At 32.4% G+C, this 23,804-nt stretch overlaps 1 protein-coding gene across 2 annotated transcripts; it reads right to left on the bottom strand.

Annotated features, from left to right (window-relative positions):
- Window positions 1-302: 302 nt before the first annotated feature.
- Window positions 303-8,309, bottom strand: LOC115990065 (protein TIFY 5A-like). 2 transcript variants are annotated; one of them, XM_031113928.1, is made up of 5 exons: window positions 8,153-8,309; window positions 7,963-8,005; window positions 1,730-1,845; window positions 1,447-1,549; window positions 303-810 (listed from the first exon to the last, which is right to left on the bottom strand). In XM_031113928.1, exons 3-5 carry the CDS (start codon window positions 1,816-1,818, stop codon window positions 619-621), a joined length of 384 nt encoding a protein of 127 aa, XP_030969788.1. In that variant the 5' UTR covers window positions 1,819-1,845; window positions 7,963-8,005; window positions 8,153-8,309; the 3' UTR covers window positions 303-618. The 2 variants fall into 2 exon arrangements, with proteins under 2 accessions (XP_030969788.1, XP_030969787.1); XM_031113927.1 differs by lacking the exons at window positions 7,963-8,005; window positions 8,153-8,309 and having other exon boundaries at window positions 1,730-1,964.
- Window positions 8,310-23,804: the final 15,495 nt, after the last annotated feature.

Below are 23,804 nucleotides of genomic sequence, written 5' to 3'. Positions count from 1 at the left end.
CTAAAAAAGACTTAACAATATTAATAGGAAACATGCTCACAAACTCTACTTAATTTTTTCATTATCTTCTTCTCGGAAAAAAGATTATGTCATTATCCCCCCCCCCCCCCCCTTCATAAAAAGAAAAATTAGAAAGAACAACAAATATAACTATATAAGAATAGTCTCTCAATATATATATATATATATATATATATATATATAAAAAGAAATAAGAATACCCACTCTTTAGGGGCTTTTTCTCAAAAAAACAAGAAGAAAGAAAAAAAAAGAAAAAAAAATAATATGTAATGTTAATCAAGTAATGAAATGTTTGGCCATGTTAAAGCCTTAATTAAATAAATAATTTACAAGCCCATAGAACCTACTAGGGGGTAGAACTAGAATGTTTACTTTGGGAACTAAGGGTATAAACAAATATAGATCGAGAGTCTTGAGCCATGTTTATATCCATTTTGTAATTTTGGGGGCCTCCATTGAGGAGACCATGCCAATATTTAAATTTTTTTTTTTTTTTTTGGCACAAACTAGTTCACCCCATGGAATCTGCTTTCGACACAAAAAAATTTGTAGAAACTCAACAATATCAGTTTTCTTCTCTCCAATACAGTAAACTTTTCAATATGGCGATGTTGCTTGGATCCGATTCTTTCTCTTCTGGAGAAACCTTTGTAGTGACCTCTTCATGGAAAGACCAGTACTAGGGCTATATTGCTCAGTTTGCAGTGTTGGTGAAGATAGATCTGACCCCGTTGGAGTTTTCAGTCTTTCCTCCATTTCTCTCGTAGCAAGCAATAAGATGGACCTAGCCTGAAATATATGAACAAATTGCTTTACTAATTAGCAAATATTTTTATGTGTTTAATTTCTAGCATAAAAATATTGTAATTGACACATGTATAAGTGCTACCACAATAGGAATTTGAGAAGTAATGGGAAAATTAACATAATGAATAATATGGGAATAATTATTCTAGTCCAAATCTATGAAATCATTCTAGTCCATCATGTTATATACGGTAAAAAATAAGACTTAGAAAATTAAAAAAAAATTATGTCCACAGTAAAAGCACCAACTTTTAACAATTTGTCGGCACCGATCTTAAATTCTCAATTCCTAACAATTTCCATGGTTGCAGCCTCTAAATTAAGTACTACTCCACTATCGTGCGGTGACTTTGAAATTTATGTCACAAAGGTACAACCGTACAACACGGTACCAAAAAAATAAAGGAGAATAAAAGCCAATGATTTGAAAATTAAAATTCAAAAAATTGCAACTAGAAGTTAAAGCAGCCGACTTCAGTCTTCACAAACCAAAATTAGCAATTCTTAAATTATTTTATAGGCAAACTCAACTCAACAATTTTGTTGCATGCATTTCACAAAGGAAAACCATGCAAAGAGATAAGAAGACAGAAAGAATTAACTAGTTCACAAACATACCTGAAACTCAGTAACATCAGAAACGCAAATCTTGCCATTGTAAAAAATAGTCAGCTGTTGCGGTTGCTGGTTCTGTTGTGGGCTTCCTCTTCGCTCTTCCATCCTACATAAACACAAAACACAACAATAATCAGAAAAAAAATAAATAAACAAAAGAGTCAAAGACAACCGTCGAAAAGTTTTGTAATTCAACTGATATCTCTTAGTGTTTTTAACAATGATGTCTATGAAATCCTCCCTTCAAATATTGAATAAGAGAAATAGAAAGAGAGAGAGAGCTTACATTGGCTGGTGGTCGTCGCCTGAATCATTGGAAGGAAGAGAGGCAGAGTAGGGAACAAGGCAAAGTTCCAAATTGCAGTTCCTCTTCATCTTCAAGATTCTCAAAGATTTAGAGATCTATTGATCAGACAGAGAGAGAGAGAGAGAGAGATATCAAATGCTATGACAAAGTTTTCTTTGTTTTCTTATTTTGGTGTCAGGAAATGCTATGACAAAGTTAGATAGGAGAGATTGGTTTTATATATACTAAAAGATATATCAATGGGTTTTTATTTTATGTGTGGTGTAATGTGATGTGGCCCCACAATAGCAAATTGGAAATTGTACTTCAAAGTTCAAACACGTAACGCACACAAAAACACACAGGATCAGCCAATACGCCGATAAGCGGAACAAGTTAATTTTATTTAATGCACGAGGAAAACGATTTTCTCTTTTTTTTTTTTTCTTTTTTCTTTCTTGCCTCTCACAGCTACACTGTACATGTCCCCCAAAAAACCGCCACCTTTATTTTCTTTGCGTTTGAGCTGCTTTCGTATTCATTCACGCGCTTTTAGTTGCAATATGACTTTTTTTTTTTTTTTATATTCTCTTTTTTCTATATTTATAAACATTAAAATAGGGGTTAGATATGTTTACTATTTCGAAGAAATGTTATCTCTACTACATTTTCCTGACAAAACTTCTACTACATTTCCTTGACAAATCTTAAGTATTAAGTTTTTAAAAATTTTAATTTAAAACTATTGCTTAAATTACTTTTTTGTTTATTGGTGAAAATGTTATAAGGAAAAAAGTATTTTTTTTTTCTAGAATTAGATTTTTAATGTTTCTAGAATTTATAATGAAAATAGAGAATGCTAACGAGTGTCTTTAGGGCACTTATTAAGAATCTAGTTGAAAAAAGTTTTGACATCACTTTTATGGGAAATGAAAAAAGTTGTCAAAACATTAATTACTTTTTTTTCTTTTCCCATAATTTTTTTTTTTTAACTGAATTCTTAACTAGTACCCTAAAGGCACTCGTTAGCATAACCATGAAAATATTATAAAGTTAGCATTTCTTTTTCTAGTACTATTTTCTTTTATTGCCTTATATTATGGCTTTCGGACCTTCGGTACCTTTGTTGTCGGCTGAATTCTTTTTTAGCCTGAACACACCAATTGCATGTTAACAGCTTGATTTTGACACCGGAAAAGTTTTCTACCTTTCTTTTGGTTTTCTATGGCCAAATTTCACTAGAAGGTTCATGCCATTTATCTGACACAAGTCACACAACCAACATTAAAAACAAATAAATCATTTTTTTTTATCATGATAATTCGCTATTAACAACAATAATAGGAGAATCCTATCAAAAAAAAAAAAAAAAAAGCAATAATAGGAGAAACGGGATTTAAACATTAATTCTTCCTATAAAATGAAAATATGTAATATCATTGAGTTATAAATTTTTTGACAAAAATATTTTTTTTATATAATTAAATAGTTGGAAAAGATAATTCCCATTAGAAATACCAAAAACTGTCTATGAAAATACAAGACTCTTTGCTAAAAAAAATCATATTAATTGAAATCCTTTTTTTTTTTTTTTTTTGAAAGAGAATTTCAACATATGGTGTCCGCTCCTGCAGAGATTGAATCTTAGATCTCTTATTCAACCATAAAAAACTTTATCAGTTAAACTAACTAGAACTCACAGACCTAATTTTCTTTTAGGTGCATTTGAATACAAGTTTTTATTTTTTTAATAAAAGAGTAAAGAGGAAAAGCCAACAGTCTCTATCCTATATAAATTGATCATTACAATAATACTTCTAACCACCAAAAGAATCGATACCTAATAAATAAATACAAGGTATTTGAATATTAAAGGCTAAATTGCACGGATTCGTTTACATAAATATATTAAGCTATATAAGTATATAACAGATGCGCTTAAAGTAGAAAATTAACTTTGAGTGCGATTCGCCTTCCGTTTTCTCTTTTTTCTTTTAGGCCTCGTTTGGGAGGAGGGAATGGAATGGAATGGAAATGAATGAAAAGAATCATTTTAGAATATTCTTCCATTCCCTTGTTTGGGAGTTTTAATGGAGGAAATGGAAAGTCCATTCCCTTGTTTGGGAGTTTAAGTAGGAGGGAATGGAATGGGTAGGAGGGAACACTCATTCCTCTCTATTCCCTTAAAACCTCAAATTTTCATTCCCCCTGAAATTGGGAGGAATGGGAGGGAATGAAATTAAATTTAATAACTTTTTTGTTAAAACTCCCAAATTACCCCTATATATTCAATTCTTTATTTTAAAATAGGGGTCTAATAGTAATATTGTCATAAAATGATTTCATTCCATTCCCTCCATGTTACTTCCAAACAAGATTACTTACATTCCTTTCCTTTCCATTCCTTTATTTTAAAACATCCAATCAAGGTTACTTAATTCCATTCCATTCCATTCTTTTCCATTCCTTTCCCTTACTTAAATACATTCTATTCCTTTCCATTCCCTTATGATTATTCAATTCCATTCCATTCCATTCCCTTATGAACTCCCAAACGGAGCCTAAGTTAATTATCTTTGGCCGTACTTCTTTCTTGATTAGGCACTTATTATGTGCTCTTTAACTTCAATGCATTAAAGTGATAATTGTTGTATTCACATTTTTGCAGTGCCCCTAGGATAAACTAGTTGTTCAAGAATTATAAAAAGTCAACAATGCTTCATTCAAAAGTCAAGACTTTTTTTTTTTGAGAAGAGCTCCACTCAAAACTTAATTTGAGAAAAAGAAACTAAATTTCTTCTTTTTTTTTAAAGAGAAACTAAATTTCTAATGGTTTTGAAAAAAAAATAATTTGTTAAGTATTTTTCAATTCATATAAAAAAAATCTTAATAAAACTATCCATTGTTTATTAGTCATTATAGATGAGAGCTTAAGATTAGGTACAATACTTAAGATATTGCACAATGTGTAATTAGTAATTACTCTCATTTTACTCAAAAAAAAAAATATATATTTCACTTTTTAATTTTACATTTTTTATCTTTTTGAACTTTTTTATTTATTAAACAGTTGAGATTGAAAGTTTTTAGATATTGTGCAATTCAGTAGGACCTGATCTCAATCCCCTAAATGAGTACTTCAGTCTATAATGTATATAAGGGCTGTTCACTTTTTGACGGTGGCTAAAACATAGCTGATTTTAGAAGGCTGAATGGTATGCATAAATGATGAAATATCACAACTTTGAGCTTATCCCTTATACACGTGGTGGAATGGCAGATATGTGGTGGCCAAATTGTGCTTTGTACGCATTCGCAGTTCACTTTAGGGTGCTTCTTCTCATTGAAATGCAACATGTGCTTGGAAGTTTGTTAAGTACATGTACATCAGCAACTTTATGATTCATTGAATACTTTATTTTAAGATTTTTCGACTAAATCCAACCACACCACACCACTTGAGAAATTAAGGAAATGCATTAATTGACCAATAAATCACAGTCCAACATGGTGTATGAGCTAGTGATATGTTAGCCATTTATGATTTATCAAAACTTATCCCCTATGGCCGTACCCATCAGCTCACTACCTACCACCCCTCTTACCTGAGTTATGTGTAGTGTGAGTTTAGATTGCTGGGTTGGGGTTGTGTCCAGTGGTCAATTCTATTGGACAAATTGAGATGTAGATATATGTTCAGTTTTGGACACATATCCATATCCTAGTGTGTTCAATGGAACTGACCATTGGACAGAAGCCTCTCCCTAGATACCCATTCCTAATAGCACTTGGATTGAGTCCAGTATCTAATTGCATTAGATTCATCCAAATGATGACACATGTCAAACAGTGGACATATTACATTATCTTAATGGGTTAGTGCAACTAAACATTGGATCTATTCTTTACCCTTCATAATATAACCCAAAAAAAAGAATCCTCGATATGTAGTAATTTGGGTGTGTCGATATTACTCCGAGTCGTATCATATCATGCAACTAGTAAAGCAAGTTGAAGTTGTTGGTGTCATCACAAATTGTAATATCGACTAGCTTTTTTTTTTTTGACTCAACATTAGATCCCTTCAATATCATCATCTTTCATTAGATTTGATTTTTGATCCGTATGATTGAAAATATTTGTGTGTCGTTACTCGTTAGATTAAAAATATAACACAAAGTGAAGCTTATTAATTCCAAGAAAAAGGAAAGTGTAATTTTTTTTTTTTTTTTTTTTTGGAGATTTAACTGTCAACTCAAAACCATGCATTTATGGTTAGTCTAGATGATGGAATTTAATCAGAAATTTTTGAATTTCAATCCTTAATTTAAATGACTTGGTTTCTATTAAAAAAAGACCTGAATAAAGTATGAAAAAATAGATTTTTTTTTCCTTCAATTGATGAAATTTTGTAGGGATTTAACTTATTTAAACTTTATTAATATACTAGTAATTGTTTTTCAAATTTCTTAAATTTAAATCCTCAAGCCCAAATGAAGAAGCATGGTAAACTAGATACCTATGAGTAGGGGTGGCAAAATTGGACACGACCTGTGAACTCGACACAACACGACACAAAATTAATAGGTTATGGGTTGAGGCTTAATGGGTTCATGTCATATTTGGGTTGACACAACTAACCCATTTAATAAATGAGTTGGGTTAGTATCCATCACATGGAACCTATTTGACTTGTTTGACTTGTTTAAAAATTAAATGACATTTTACCAATATACCCTTCAAATCCTAAGTATATAGACTTATTAGTTATTGTGATTTATTTTCTTTGACATATTATGATTGATTATTTGTGATATTAAGATATGCTTTAGTTTTAGAATTATTATTTGTAATACAATTACTCGTTAGTTCTGAATTTTATATTAAAAACTAGTTATAGACCCGTGCGTTGCACGGTTTTATGAAAAAACTTATAAAATATATGTATAAATAATTATATATTTTAATAATTATTATAACAAAATAAGTACTAATTTGTTAGTGACTTGAAGTATTGTTAAAAATAATATCAATGATTAAAAAATGTTAGAAGTATTTTTTTCATTTGGAAAATCTTTGAATACTTATTTGAACACTATGTTTTTAGAGTATCCTTGTTCTTCTTTGTCATTGTTCTTTATTAAAATCTTTAGACATAATATTATAAAAATTGGCCACTTTTAAGAGATAAAACTATTTTTTATTATGCCCGTGCAATGCAGTGTTTAATAAAAAATATTTTGATAATATAATTAAATTTAATAACAAATAAAATGAAATTGTACTTGTACACTTAAAAGAAATTTAATTTTTATTTCTTATTTTGATATTTAAATCATTTGTTTTAGTGTTAATTTCATTCAAATGAATATAAGTTATATCAACCCTAAACCAGTATATGTATCCATATGTAACTTTCTAAATTAATAATAAATAAAAATATAATACTCAAATTTAATGTAACATTCTAACTTACTAATAAATAAATATAACACCCTAACTTAAAGTAATGTTTGTAATTGTATTGTGTTTTAACCTTTAAGAACACACACACACACACATATATATATATATATATATTTTTTTTTTATCATAAAAAAAAAAAACACAGATATTAATATTACACTTGAAAAAAATAATGAATTCAATAATTGAAACGGTTGAAAAGAAAATTAAGCCAAAGCCTCAATTCATTAATGAAAAAATATCCAAATTTTTTAGCTTAAAAAAAAAAAAAAAAAAAAAAAAAAAAAAAAAAAAAACAGAGTTAAGTAAAGGTAGACTTACATAGAAATTTGGACGGATGAATTCTCTCGTATCTAATTTCATGTTTGAAAGCAAATTTTGCTTTTAATTAAAGAATATAGATTACATGGAACAAAGTACCAAACAAAAGCCATAACAAATTAAATGCATTATAAAATATTGATGTCAACAACAAATAATCATGTAATAAGAAATTAAAAAATACAAATATATTGCTTGCTATATTGACTTCTAAAAAAAACACTAAAATGTGTGGTCAAACATAGAATTTCAACCTATCTATAAAACTTGTTGATAAAAATCATATTTTATATAATAAAAAGGCAACAAATACACAAAATCTATTCATTTTGATGAAAGAAAAAAAAAAGTTATATATACAAAAGTAAGACCTCAAAAGGAAGATCTACATCTAGAATTTGAATACTTCATTACTTATGGTATCATAGTGAAATATTAACACTCACAAACGTAGTTGGCGTCCCCTTGCAGATTTGATAGCCTTTGGATCTGTAAGATGCAACCACTAAATCATGAACATGTCGATTGAGCTTTTTTGCACAATAGGCTTCAAAAATTTTAATAGTAAAATAATAACATTATCACAAAAAAAGGACAACAGAGAGGTGGTGCACATAAGGGCCTGCAACACCTAACCTGTTTGAAAAGCAGTGTGCACAAATAGAGGTCCTAAGAAGCTACCACCAACACCAACGACAACAACATCCTTTAGTACTTTTCCTGTGGCTCCAACCTACCAAAATTTTTCAGTTACCAAAACTTCACATATTTCATGCCCAAATTAGATACTAATATCAGCTTTATATTACCCAAGAAGCACTGCGGACTCTCTCAGAGAAGTCCTTGATCTTGTCTAGAACACTCCAAACCTCGGGGACCATATTCTTTCCATGACTCTGTATAACTACATCCCTTGAAGCACGGAGAGCTACATGAAGCACTGACCTATTCTCCGTGCTGTTTATCTGAAGGCGCCAACAAAATGATGAAAAACAAATCACATCAATTTTCTTGAGAAAGGAAGAATATATCAAATAATTGTAAAGTACATAGTAGAAATAATGAAACACCAAAAAACTTTGTATATATAGTGGGAATTTTAGATTGTTAAGAAGATGATATGAACAAAAAGAAGTAGTTTAGGTGAAACTCAAATACTTAATTTTTTTTTTTTTACTTTATTATTAGGAAAAAGATGACATAAGATGCAAATTTATCCACACAAAAAAAAAAAAAATGTAGGTTCTATCTTTTTTTCCTTTTACATTTTTTAAAGAAACGTAGGAAAAAAAAATACAAATTCGATCTTTTTCTTCTTTTACATTTTTTTATCTCTCTTTTTTATTTAAATTATATCCTTAAGTAATTCTATTTTATTGATTTTAGGCTTTGTTGATAACATTTAACATTTTAGATAGACACAACTGTTATAGTTGTAAATGAAACACTACTTTCTTTTATATTTATCCAAAAAATATGTATATATCTATTCTTAAAATTTAAAAATTTATTAAAATTTATGCAATTTGGTAAAGCCACATGACGCAACCACGGCGTCTAAGCCCAACTTTTACTATATATAATATGATATGATATTTATTTGTTTGGTTTTTCATAATTAATATCAATTTGGTTAATACTAAAATTAGTTTTTTTTTTTTTTTTTTTTTTTTTCATTTAGATAAAATCTGATAAACAGATTGACACGATTGACCCGTTTAATAAATGGGTTGTGTTCAGGTTAAGGAATCTTGACCCGTTGAATAAACATGTCGAGTTAGAGTTAATCCATATAGTCAAATATACTCATAACCCAATATGACACGAATCTGACATGCAAACACGAATTACCATCCCTACCTTTAAGGTCACATGGTATTATTTCGATTTCACTAATCCAAACCTTATCTTGAATATGGATCACATCGAAATTTGGAAAACCAATGATTGGCTCTAAAATGGATTAAGATGGAAAATCCTTATAGGCTATCCGGAAGTGAATTGGAAACCTACAAGGCTATAATGTCACAATTAAGAAAATTTTGATTTCACTATCCAAATCCTATGGTACATATGGGTCATCTCTCTAAATTTAAAGAGCTTAGTTACAAACATGGATTGAGATGGCAAATCTTTACGTCTACGTACAAATGCGACAACCAAAATAGTCAAATACACGTTGGAGAAATCTAGCTTCTTAGATTCAATTTATTCCCACTTATAGTACCAAAAAAGAAAATTACAATTCTACTTGTCAAAATTATAACACATGGTAAAAGAAAATAAGGAGAGAAAATGGAGGGAAATAAAAACGGAAACGCATAATTGAGCCTAATGACTTACGTGTAAAGTGAAATAGTCTTTCGACTACTACTTCTTCACTATTAGTATAAGTGTTACAATGATCACATTAAGAGTATTATGTATTAGACAATAAGGGTTATTTAACTTGTACTGCAAGTTAATAATGATGATGGGTTGTTTAAACATTGAATTATCAAATTTTTAACACAAAGTTATTAAGTATACCAATACCAATTATGAATGCCTTTTGGTCAAGTATTAGCACTTTGACGGAGCCATGGTTGGACTTGGGGGGCAATTCTCTCTCCCCCCACCCTGGCATTCTTTTAAAAAAATATTATTATATTTATGGATACTAATTTTAGCAATTTTATTTTATAAAATTACACTTTTACCCTTAACAATATTATTGATTCTTTTAAGAGTATTGTTATAATCACAAATTTTTTTACAGCATTTTTACAAACTATTAAGGTGGCAAACTTTTGTTGATTCGTATTTGGGCCACTACTTACATTATTTATTTTTTTTACTTATTAATAATTACTCATTACATCAGCAATTTATAAAAAAAGATTTATAGTTCTAGTATTTTCCTCATTTTAAAGACCATTAAAAAAATATATATATACGTTTAAAATCTAAAACAAAATATACAAGTCCAAAAAAATTAGTCTAACAAAAAAATTACCAATAGTAAAATTTAGAAAAATTAAGTCTGGTAAACCAATTTTACCCAAAACAAACAACCTAAACTTTTAGAAATTAAAAAAAAAAAATATATATATATATATATATATATTATCTAGCATCGCATGCGTCAAAGAAGAAAAAAAACCCTCAATGGCTTAGCAGCAGCAGAGTCGAAAGCCAAAGTCACTACATACAACCAGTAGCAAAGCCGCCCTCTAACTCTAAGTTCTTATTTTTCCCTGCCTTGAAGTACTACTACTAGTTGAAACTTCAAAAAGCCTTTGGTCGATATCAGTGAGCAATTGGTGAAACTTTAAAGTACTAGTTGTTATGAATATCTTTTTGGATCCCGTTTTGGTTTGTCCATTCGAAGGAAATGTTTTGATACCGATCTGTTTCAACTTTCAAGATGTTTTAGGATTATCGCTAATACTAATATATATATATATATATATATATATAGTTTTATAATTTATACCACATAAAGTTATCAATAAAAAATAATAAACATCAAATAATATCAATAATAAAAATGAAAATGGTCATGGCAAAGCAATGTCATTCTAGTAGTAATTTTCTCATTGGGTGGGCCTAATAGACTAAACACATCAGCCACCTTCCAAGGTAACATACCAAAACCCATTTAAAAAAAAAAAAGACTTAAATATTTGGCACCACCATGTAACGTGACTTCTTTCCTAGAGCTAATCATAGCGGTCCATCTCAAACACTAGAAACCTATCTTGTTATACCAAAATGCACATTGTAGCCGCTTCAGTAGAGCTCCAAAACCAGAGAAATTGCCAACAGCTTCAAAAGCCAAAGTTGAAGTCAAACCTTTTCTCTCTCTCTCTCTCTCTCTCTCTCTCTCTCTCCAATCTCACTTCCACTCTTCGTCCTCTTCGTCGACTACAAGCAATTCATTCACATGTCACAAACTCTTCAAGTACTAGTTGCTACTTGCTAGTTGCTCAAGTTATCTATTTTTTTAAGGTCAAGTACTAGTTGTTAAGGTTCGCTGTTCTTGTTTTGTTTCTGTATTCAAATGAAATCTCCTTCCTTCTGAGCACTTTTTGAGCCAAATATAAATTTAAGGTCAAATAAAAAAAATATGAGGAAAGTTCATATTTTCATGTGAACTAAATAAGTCAAGAATAGCTGGTGGAAATTACAATTTAGATTTAAATTACAATAAATTTAAGGTCAAATATATATCAATCATCATCAATCGGTGCCCTACTTTCAAGTCTTAAAAAAACTCAGAATCAATGGACACGTGATCAATGTTCTATTTTGTCACGTGATCTTTCGGTTGGTGGTTTTATAATTCTAGATAATCTGAGTGCGCCGTGTGCTTGTGATCTACACTCTACAGTAAAGAGATTGCGGCTTTGCATAAAGCATGGTTTTTTTGCCAGCTGAAATGTCCTATCATTGACGACGACTTGTATAGAAGTTGAAGATTTTCATGGAAATTATATAAAGAAGACACTTTCTTTTTGCTTACGGTACAGCTTTCAGGACACATGCACACTCGTGATTTGTGCATGTTTTACATGCTTATATTGTTTTGATGTTATCTAAAGTTTCAACCCCGTTTTGGAATCAAGGTTAAAATCTGTCTATTTTATTGTTATAATTATCAAATTATAAAAAAAAGTGAAAAAATTGTATTGTGAATTGATTTTTGATTTTTTATTATTATCATTTATTGTAAAATATACAAACAATTAATAAAATTATAAAATAATAATATATATACATATATAAAATGTATATTCATTATAAATTCGAAATATATTCAACTAATGAATATAATAATTACTATGCAATAAAATTTAACAAAGTTAAATAAATAAATTAAATTAACTTATGTGTATAACTTGCACATTCAAATTGATTAAATTCAGAAGTGATAATACATAATATTGAACCAAAATAATAATATTTTCGTCTTAGCTAATCATCTTCATTTAAGTCAATGTTATCATCATATTCAATATATTGCAAAATTATTTTTTTCATGGATATTTTCTTCATTATTATCAATATTTACTTTTTTTTTTATTCTAATAATTTATTCTTTGTATTTTTTTTTCTTGGCATTCTAGTTTTTTAGACTCGTAATAATAAAAAATAATTATATTTTCATTTAATATATTATTAATAGTATAGAAAATAAATTTGTCAATATGAAAGTGAGTGTTATGAGTATAGTCTAAATTTTGTAGGAGAAAGAAAATGGACAAAAAAGAAAAAACCTCACGGACTTGCCATTTTAGACTCAATTAAGTTTCCCAATAATTTTTTTGTTAAAAAAGTTTAATAACTTGTTTAAATCAGATAAAACCACAAATTTTAACAAAAAAATTCATTTTAAACCCACATGTCTATGTATCGTACGATACGTATAATTCACCGATACAATATGATTCATACGATACGCATCTATGTATCGAACGATTTATGAGCACTTACGATACGCTCTTACAATATGAAACTTTTTTACACAAATACGATACGATACGTATTGTGTATTGTACGATACTAACAACTATGGAAAATACTATTTCGTTTCTTATATTTTGGGGTCAAGACCAAACTTTAGCAGCATGCGAAGAAGACCAGAACAAGTGACGGTGACCTAATGATTCGGCTTCAGAGTGGTAATCCTCACACAGGTTATCTTGGATAATATTCCTCTGCACTAGACTCGTTTTTGTTTGCAAAATATCACAACAACCTATCCAAACAAAATGGAAAATTTTGTGTGGTACTTGGTGCCACCAAAGGTAGTTCCCAAACTGCCTTGAATTACCATTCAAAATTGGAGAAAGAACCCTCTGGCTTGGTTGTTTCCATTGCAAGCTTGTAGACACTTTTAACACTAAATTGTTCATTAGTTGTCTTGGCTAGGAATGACAATTTAAATCCTTACCCGCATGAACCTGTCTCACCCGTCCTTAATACGTGTTTTATCTTCCCTGTATAGCAAATGGGGAAAGTATGGGAATTAACTTTTTTCCCTACACCTGCCTCGTTTATATTTAAATTGAAAAATATTTTAATGTGTTTTTAGCTTTCTAACTTTAAATTGTTGATTTATTTTATATTGCATTATTGAATTTATACTTTTATGTTTTAATATTTATGTTGTTTACATTTTTTAATTGTTCTATTGCTATGTTTGAATTGTTTTTGTATTTGTTATTACTTAAATTGTTGTATTGTTATGCTTTGAGAATGTTTTGCAGTGTTAGAACTTTTTTTTTTTAATGTTTAATGAGTTTTAATTTAATGTGTTCAAAATAAACTTTTAATATATATATGTCATGGGATGGGTACCCATGAGTAGAAGAAAAAAAAAACCCTAAAGCGAAAGTGGGGTGATGGCGGAAAATAAGAAACCCACACCGTTGCCATTCCTAATCTAAGCCCATATCAGTTTATTATCTATAGGGATTTTTAAACTTAGAGGAATACCTTAAATAATTCCATCTTTGTGTAGGACAAAAACTTGCTCACCAATTCTGATTTCTAAACACCAATATTGGTGTTTACAAACCCGAGAATCATTGGAAAGCTATTGTTGTGGGTAGATAGAACTTATGAGTAGTGGAGGTGGGGAGCCATTTATCACCCCCACACCTAAATGTTTCGCCATTACTCACTTGCCACCTCATGCTCCGTCGCACCAATGGTTGGGTAGCCATGATGCTACACCAAACATGGGTTATTTCGAATGGAAGCTTACACAAAACTACGGTCCAGAAAGTATCTAGCTTGGAAGACTTGATACATCTAGGAATTCTTGAGTTTACAAACTCCATCCTTATTTCGCTAAGAGAGCCAAATTAAATTGTTTAAGTTGTTTAAAACCCAAACCCCCACAAAACTTTGGATCATAAAGTGTATCCCACCTAAGTCAAATCATCTTTTTCTTATTCTAAGTTTGCCACCAAAATTTTTGTACCAAACTAGTTGACTCATCACAAAGTGAATCAAGAATTTTGAAACAGCTTATGGTATATGTTGGGATGGCTTGTGCCAAGCTTAATTATTTTGCCATCAAATAATCATGCTTTCTTGGACTAATCTACCCATAATAATTTTGTTAATTTGTTCTTGACTTCTCAACAAATTTTGGAAAGTTATATGATATAACAAAATTGTTTAGAAAGTGATAGGCCACAAACTAAATGACCCCTTGTGATAAAAATTAATTAATTTATTAATTAGCCAAGTTATTAATTAATCAATTTATCATGCAAACGCGTGGTAGCACAAACAAATCACCAATAAACTAATTATGCAGCGGAAAATAAATAACACGGTGATTTGTTTACGAATGGGGAAAACCTAACAGCAAAAACCCCACCGGGTGATTTTCAGGTCACCACTCCCGAAACTCCATTATTATCACAACAATCGGTTACAAGTAAAGGAATCCCAAGTACCTTACCAACCTACAGTTGAACCCTTACCCCAATACCTAATTGGACTTGTTCTGTAGTGACAGTTCCTCTTTCTGATGCAAGGCTCCTAAGTACGTGACTAACCAATTGCGCGGATTCTAGTACGCGACTTCAATCACCAACTAAGAAGGTTGTTGGCTACAAAGTTCTTCAGTTCATCCACACGATGAAGATCAAGAAGATGCTTGGTTACAAAACCCTATGGTGCACATATACATTAACTTCTTCAAGAGAAAGAGATGAACTAGGGCAAGAACTTCGTCTCCGGTCACAATTTGCTTGAACAGAGTTTGCTCAATGCTTGTGCAACTTGTGAACTATTTGACAGCCCTTAAAACAATCCTTTTATATGTCTAGGGTTAGGAGAAAAGAAAGCCCAAAAAGATATATTCACGGATCCCAAGAAAATCAGATCAGAATTCTGAAATTCTTAAACCTCAACAAATAGGAGGTGTTGAGCAGCTGTCAAGCAAGTGTCGAGCACACGGGGCTTGAACAACTTTCTTAAGCTCGATAGATGCAACTATTGAGCCAGCTGTCGAGTTTTAATGAATTTGCACTATCAGCTTGTTTTTTTGGACAAACTTGAAGGCTTCAACACTTGATCTTGAAACATGATTTCTTGAAGTATTTCAACACATTTTAAATCTATCCAAATATAAGTAAAGTGTATTTTGTCAAAGGATAAGTCAATTACATAAAATAATGACATATGTTCCTAACAAGTAAAACACATATGTCCTAACAATCTCTCCTTTGTCAATCCGTGACAAAACCACAACAAACAAATAAACATATAAGAGAATTCATAAATCACTCAATTCATATTCACTTGTTGAATACAATAAAATCTATCCTAACACAAACTCTTGAAAAACTTTGCAAGAAGAAAGTTTATGGCAAGTAGGCTTTGACAACCTGCATTTCTGAAACACTTTAAATAAAACTCATCAAGGTATCTTTGTGTGAAACAGAAATAATAGATTGCATACAAGTAATAAGAAGCATGTGTATAAAGGGAGAAAAGAAACAACACATGAAAGAGTAGGTGAAAGAAAAACATACATCAATATAAAGAAAGAGATAAGTACAATGTATGTCTATAAATGGTCATAAGACCCAATGTACAAGAACAATGTATCTATAAAAGAAAGAAAAGAAAAGATACAAAAAATATCCTCATTACATCCTTCAAAACATATCAACACTCCCTCTAACAAAATGGTCCTATACTAACTCTCCCCCTAAGAATGACTACTTTGATATCCAAAACTACTCCCCCTTTTTGTCACGAGCGACAAAGGGTAAGGGTCTCAAGTAGAAATTTCATCGATAGAGCAAGCATCTCCATTAGCATCATCCGAAGCATCATTGTCATCACCATCATCATCATCCTCATCCTCAGAATCAGAAGCCATGGGAGGAGGTGGTGGAGGAGAAGCCTCAGAAGCAAAACCACCCAAGGATGCCTGTCGCCGTGCAATACAACCGACACGAACATTCACCTGAAACAACTCCATAAAGAGTGTATCTTGGCGAGCATCCATGCGCTGCAGCTACGCCATGATGTCTCCTAAAGTCACATCGCCTGAAGAAGAGGAAGGAGCGGATGTGGATGGAGCAGAATGGGATGGAGCTAAACGGGAGGGAGGAGCTGCTAAATCTGACTGCCTCGACTGAAACTAGGCCTCACTACGTTTAACGGTAGCCTAATCTATGGCACACATGAAGGTGAAATGGTCGGAAGAGGGAAAAGGAACAGAAAAGTGGCGTAAAATTCTCGTGATAGCAGAAGGAAAGATGAGCTGATCATGGGACGCCAAATCTAGATGAACATCTATAATAGAAAGAATGAAATGAGAAGGGAAGTCTATAGTAAGATGCTCAAGAAGAGATAACAAAAATCGAGCATGAGGCTCTGTGATAGAATTGTAGTGAGAGAGTGGATGCAAAACAAAGGTCATCACCATGTTCATGAATCTAGGACCTTTAGCAAAAGGTCTACATGGTGTAAAATGACGCTCACCCCAAATAGAAGGGCGTTCACAGAAAGCAGATGTGAGCTCATCCTTGGATACAGTCCTCAGACGCTCACAACTAGGATAGTTAGGAAACTATATCCTAGGGACCCAAAGCACATCTGCAACAAGTTGCGATGTGATAAGAATTCGCATACCTCGAATGCGAGTGAAGAAAAGAGGTACTAAATGATTAATCTCGTGCACGTTGGAGTAAAACTCCTGGATAAGCATGAGAGGACAGGTGACCGAGACGTCACATAGTGACTCCCATTCCCGACTGTGAATGACAGTGGGAAGGTTAGTGTTGGCGAAGTCCGCCAAAATGACTTGGCGTTCCGAATGAACATCTCGTCTAGAAAAGTTCTCTGAGAATGCCTTGTAGGCATCATCATCATGGAACCGAAGAGAGAGAGGAGCAGAATCAGAAGATGAAGAAGCTCCGAAACAAAGAGGGTTTCGAGCAGGAGTAGATTTACGCTTAAGTGTCATAGACACGACTAACGTAAACAGAGAGAGAGAGAGAGAGAGAGAGAGAGAGAGAGAGAAAAGACAATCAGAAAAGTCCCAAGCAAATCAAATATAACCAGTATATTGAAAAGAGAGTACGTATGCATGGGAAATGCATAAATATGTGACATGCAAAAGAAATTTCATCATGGGATCAGCCCAATCCAAACCTATCAGCACACAAACAGATAGCACACATCTAAATGTATGAAAATACTATTATAATGCTAATGTGATGCAATGTATGAGGTTTTAAACTCATTTAAGTGAAAACCCATCCCAAAATTTCAATAATAACTCATCAATTTTGAAAAACCCCAAAACTTTTCAAAAACCCCAAAACCTAGGTTTCAAAACATGAAATGCATGAATATGAAAAGATTAGAAGCTTACCAAGTGAGGAAAAACTTGAAAAAGCTTGAAGAAACCTTGAGGAACAAAGATTGGAGTGAGATGAGATAGTTTGGGAAAGAAAACAGAGATCTATCGAGAGAAAGATCGAACGAAATAAGGCTCGGATTGCACGAGGAAGAATAAATAGTGCCTTAGTAAATCTCGACAGATGAAGGTGTCGAGACATCTGTTGAGGAAGGTATCGAGAAAATGGTCTTCGACAGATACAAGTATCGATGAGGTGTCGAGGAACAAATCATCAGATACAAGAACAGAAGCTCAATCGATCCAGTAAGTGTCAAGAAGCTATCGAGGAGGCAGGAACTTTCTCGATCGATCCACTAGGTGTCGAGAAGCTGTCGGGATTGTGATAAGAAAAAGCTGAAGAAGCTCGACAGATAGCAAGGTATCGAGGAGGTGTCGAGCTAGCTTTTAAAAGCAGTTTTTCGAGATGTGAAAAACACAGACATGAATGTAATTTAACATGCAACTCAACCAATGATCCAATCAACATATTAAGCTCTCAAAATCATCTCTCAACAATAATTTTAAGCACTTAGATCCCAAAAACACATACACACACACTAAACAAGTCTAACCAATTTTATATTTCAAAAACAAGTCAAGACAGTGTAGTGAGCATACATAAACACATGTAAAACCTTGTGATGGTCAAATCACATTGTACCTGCACATGTATCAAGAGTAGTAAAGAATATTACGTGTTATGTGTGAAAAAATATCGCAAGATTGCATAAGTGTATACATGTTATGACGATTTGAGATATAAGAAAATCACTTTAACTCACTTACAATCATAACTGCTTGATGGGGACTATTACCTTTGAGGTATATCCTATAACTCCCACATCTCCTATAATACATGCTTGCAATAATTTTTTAAAGCATTTTTGATCTTTTTGCTTTTGATTTTTCTTTGCATATTTTTCTTTTAAGCATATCATGCATGGGCATATAAGAGAGAGAAAAGAAATACCCAATAATATTTGACATTCCAATTTTGCTATGCCAAAGCACACAAATGTCATTGACACTGCACTTTTGCTATGCCGAAGCATACAGGTGTCATACATGATTGGCGGGCAATAGTGGTGAGATGGTTATTTATGCCTTTCTCTTAGGATTTTTTAGTCCTTCCCGTCAAAAAGAGTGATATGAGTGTTAAGCACAAGAGACAACTTAATCTTACTCATCACAAATAAGAGTCACAAAGCTCACTTGCTTAGTTGTGCATAAAGATGCTTATCTAAGTTACAAAAGATACAAAGTTTAGAAAATTTTGTTTCAATGGCCATCCAAGGTACACAAATACCAATGTACACAAAACACACACTATTTTTGTATTTTTCTGTTTTTTATTTTTATATCAAAAACAAAATAAACAAAACTGAAAACAAACAAAAACATGTTGAACAAAGCAAAGCATAAAAACTAGATTGACTCAAAACAAATGAAAGCAAAACACACCCAAAAAAAAAAAATGCACACATAAAAACAAGAAGAGAGAAAGAGAAAAGTGATAGAACTTGGAGCCCTTTTCCTTCCACACCTTGGAAGAACCTTTCCTTTGATTAAACCCTTGAATCAGCGGTGAGGGGAAAGAATTAAAACCGTTCAAGTTCGAAAAACATGAGGGTTTTGAGAAGATCTCCAAGGGGAGCAAGAGAGGATTGAAGTTTATTCTAGTTCTCAGATGCTATCATGCCATTACTCTGTTGAGTGGCAAGCCACTTGTAGCAATTTGGTCGAGTATGACCTGCAGCTCCACAATGATGACAAAGATGCTGCTTCTTATGTTTAGGCTTTTGAGAGTTAGTCTTCTTAGTCCTAGGGTTTTTAACATCTTTCTTCTCAAGCTTAGGGGGTGCTCCTAAAAAAGATTTACCCTTGTCTAAGTTTTCACTAACTAATTCAGTTTTAATTTCATTGATCTCAATTTTAACATTATTAGCAGGAGGAACAAAAACAGTAGTACTAGTAGAAGCAATATTAGAGGAAGAAAGACCATACCCTAAACCTGTTCGATCAAAAGTAGATTTCTAAATGCTGAGCATCTCATCAAGTTTTGCACTTGAAGTCCTCTCCAATTGAGCTCTGACTTGAAACAACTCTGCTTTAAGCTTTTTGGTCTTCTCAACCAAGAAATTATTCTCGAACCTCAATGCACCAATAGTCTGATTAGCCTCATCAAACTTTGTGGAAAGCTCCTCACAGTCAAGTTCCACATCACTGAGCTTATTGGTGGTTTGCCTATACAGTTTCTCATACTTCTCAGAAAGCTTATACAATTTCTTATAGGCTGTATGGATGTTATCTTGATCATCCATCTTCTCAAATCTGGATTCCACCAATTCCTCTTCTTCAACCACATCTTCAACAATCCCATTAGTAGGATTAACAGTGGCCGTGAAGGCATTTAAGATTTTGTCATCCTCATTGTCGGAATCATCCTCAAGCTCGGTGTCGCTCAAGGTAACAGCAAGTGCCTTGCTCTTCCCAATGCACTTAAAATATGTAGGACACTCATGTTTCATGTGACCGAAGTCTTGACACCCAAAGCACTTAGGTCCTATGGGAACAGTGTACTGACCACCTTCCTTAGCATCCTTCTTCCCTTTGTCTTGGCCTTTAAATTGAGAAGAACTGGATTGCCTGCGGTCCTTGTCAAAACCTTTTCCATTTGCATTCTTCATAAACTTCTTGAACTGCCTGGTGATGTAGGACTTCATCTTGGAATCTTCATCATCAAAAGACTCATTTGTCTCACCACTCTTAGCCTTCAGTGCCATGCTCTTACCTTTACCCGTCTTGCCAATCCTTGTCAATCCTAGCTCGTAGGTCTCTAGGTTTCCAACCAACTCAGTCAAAGGAATATTATCAATATCCTTTTATTCCTTTATTGCCGTGATCTTAGCATGAAATCTCTCGGGTAGAGATCTGAGCACATTCCTTACAATCTTGGGTTCAGGAATGGTTTCCCTAAGATTGAAGGCCGAGTTCATTATGTCCTTTAACTTGACATAGAACTCATCGAATAACTCATCCTCCATTTTTTTCTCTTCAAAGCTTTTAGTGAGCCTTTGAAGTTTTGAATCTTTGACAGCCTTTGTACCCTCATAGGTTGTCTGAAAGATGGTCCAAGCCTCCTTGGCTATTTCAGTAGAGGATATCTTCTTGAACTCCTCATTGGTGACTACACTGAACAACGCATTCAATGCTCTGCTATTGAAGTTTTCCGCCTTAATCTTGGCATCATCCCAGTCGGCTGATGCTTCTATAGGCTTAGTCCAGCCTATCTCCACAGCTTGCCACACTTTCTCATCTAAAGACTACAAGAAAGCTCTCATGCGTACTTTCCAGTATGCATAGTTAGTGTCATCAAATAAAGGAGGTATGATTAATGACTGTCTTCTATCCATGACAAACAGAGGTCAATGGATTAACACAGCAAAGATTAAACCCTAATTAGAGTGTGTCTGTTCTGATACCACTTGATAAGCCACAAACTGAATGACCCCTTGTGATAGAAATTAATTAATTAATTAGCCAAGTTATTAATTAATCAATTTATCATGCAAATGCGTGGTAGCACAAACAAATCACCAATAAACTAATTATGTAGCAAAAAATAAATAACATGGTGATTTGTTTACGAATGGGGAAAACCTAACGGCAAAAATCCACCGGGTGATTTTCAGATCACCACTCCCGAAACTCCACTATTATCACAACAAGCGGTTACAAGTAAAGGAATCCCAAGTACCTTACCAACTTACAGTTGAACCCTTACCCCAATATCCAATTGGACTTGTTCTGTAGTGACAGTTCCCCTTTCTGATGCACAGCTCCTAAGTACGTGACTAACCAATTACGTGGATCCTAGTACGCGACTTCAATCACCAACTAAGAAGGTTGTTGGCTGCAAAGTTCTTCAGTTCATCCACATGATGAAGATCAAGAAGGTGCTTGGTTACAAAACCCTACGGTGCACATACACAGCAACTTCTTCAAGAGAAAGAGATGAACTAGGGCAAGAACTTCGTCTCCGGTCAAGATCAACTACGATGGAGCACTTTTAAATGCAGACAACAAATTTGGGATTGGTGTTGTTGTATGGGACTGTCGTGGGGAGGTTATTACTTCACTTGTACAACAGCTAGACCAGGCTTACCAGCCCATGGAAGTTGAGGCAATGGCAGCATGTAGGGCTGTGGAATTTGGCAGTGAGTTAGGACTTCATAGAGCCATTGTTGAGGGTGACTCGAAAGTGGTTGTAAAGGCCCTAAGATGTAAGGAATATGGGTTGGCTCCTTACGCCCATTTGATATAAGACTTGTCGTTATTTTCCGATTTATATTCAAAATTGTCATACTCTCATGTAAAGAGAGATGATAATAAAGTTGCTCATAGTTTAGCTGGCTAGCTGTGACATCACAAAGTTGTACTGTGTGGATAGAAGATGTTCCATCTCACATTTTACCTTTTGTTCAGGCTGATTTGGCCACTCTTTAGTTATTTTCAATAAAAGTCTTCCTTCTCAAAAAAAAAGGGTATTCATAATGCAAATATATATATATATATATATATATATATATATGTTTGATATTAATTTTTTTAGAGAGTTTCAAATTATGGCATTCGCTCGTAATGATAGCACTTTAAAATTTGATATCATATTTCTATAACATTTCTTCAATACTGAAAACACACAATAGGCTATTTGGTATAAGTATTTTTTTTTTTTTAAAAATAATGTGCTAGTTTTTCTGATATAAATGGTAAACTATTTCCCGGCATTTGGGGGCAATCCACAGTTGGGCTTGGTGGCTCTTCGCCATGTGAAATAGGTCCATTGACATATAATAGCATGTCTTGTACCCCAAACAAAACAAGAAAGTAAAGACAAAAGTTGAAAAATCTGAAAGTACACGTTCAAATAATGATGATGATAATTTGTGGCGGAGCCAAGAAGTTTTATTTGGGGAGGCCACAATTAACATAAACCATATATCTAAACAACAAAAAACTTAAGAAAAAGAAAAAAATTTGTATCATTGTCATTATATTTAAAATGCTTTGAAGAATTCATTTTATATTTTATCTTTCTATTTATTTATTTATTTAGATGTAAAAGAATACTATATCATTGTATATTGTTTACTCTATAATTTATAAGTTATTTGAATATTAAATAAAACAAAGTTTTATTTTAACAATTTGCTAGCAGCCAAGTATTGTAATTAAATCAATTATAAATTATAGATATGTGGTTAAAACGATTGAAAATTACATGGAATAAGAAAAAAAAAACATTACACTTGGAAAGATATTATTACATTTTACACACCAAAAAAAAACACCAATGCTATTTACAACCTAATACACACACACACATATATATATTGTCACTCTTGACATATATTATGAGAGGATTATTAATTAATTATTTGTTGACTATGCTTACACTAAAAAGTATTTAGAAATTTAATAATAAATAAAGGGGGCCAAGTTGTATTTTCCCAATTAGCTACTTGTAAATATAATTACATCATATATTAAAATAGATATTTTTCAAAATATTTGGGGGGGGCCTAGGCCCCCTCTAGTCCCTTTGATCATTCGCCACTGATGATAATTGATTCCAGTCAATTTTAAATATAATTATATGGGAATACTATGTCATTGTATATTGTTTACTCTATAATTTATAAGTTATTTTAATATTAAATAAAACACATTTTTATTTTAACAATTTGCTGACAGCCAAGTATTGTAATTAAATCAATTATAAATTATAAATATGTGGTTAAAACAATTGAAAATTACATGGAATAAGGGAAAAAAAAAAAAAAAAACATTACACTTGGAAAGATA

This window comes from Quercus lobata, chromosome 5 (genome assembly GCF_001633185.2).
Source record: "Quercus lobata isolate SW786 chromosome 5, ValleyOak3.0 Primary Assembly, whole genome shotgun sequence".
NCBI lineage: Eukaryota > Viridiplantae > Streptophyta > Magnoliopsida > Fagales > Fagaceae > Quercus > Quercus lobata.
The sequence above is the reverse complement of the archived record's forward strand: the minus strand, read 5'-3'. Positions and strand labels throughout refer to the sequence as shown.

What these genes read in the sequence shown, in the direction of transcription:
- LOC115990065 (XM_031113928.1), bottom strand. Translation starts at nt 1,818, where the DNA reads ATGAAGAGGAACTGCAATTTGGAACTTTGCCTTGTTCCCTACTCTGCC. An exon ending in GGCGACGACCACCAGCCAAT is followed by an intron (nt 1,550 to 1,729) that starts GTAAGCTCTCTC and finishes GTGTTTATGTAG; the next exon opens with GATGGAAGAGCGAAGAGGAA. An exon ending in CTGATGTTACTGAGTTTCAG is followed by an intron (nt 811 to 1,446) that starts GTATGTTTGTGA and finishes CATATATTTCAG; the next exon opens with GCTAGGTCCATCTTATTGCT.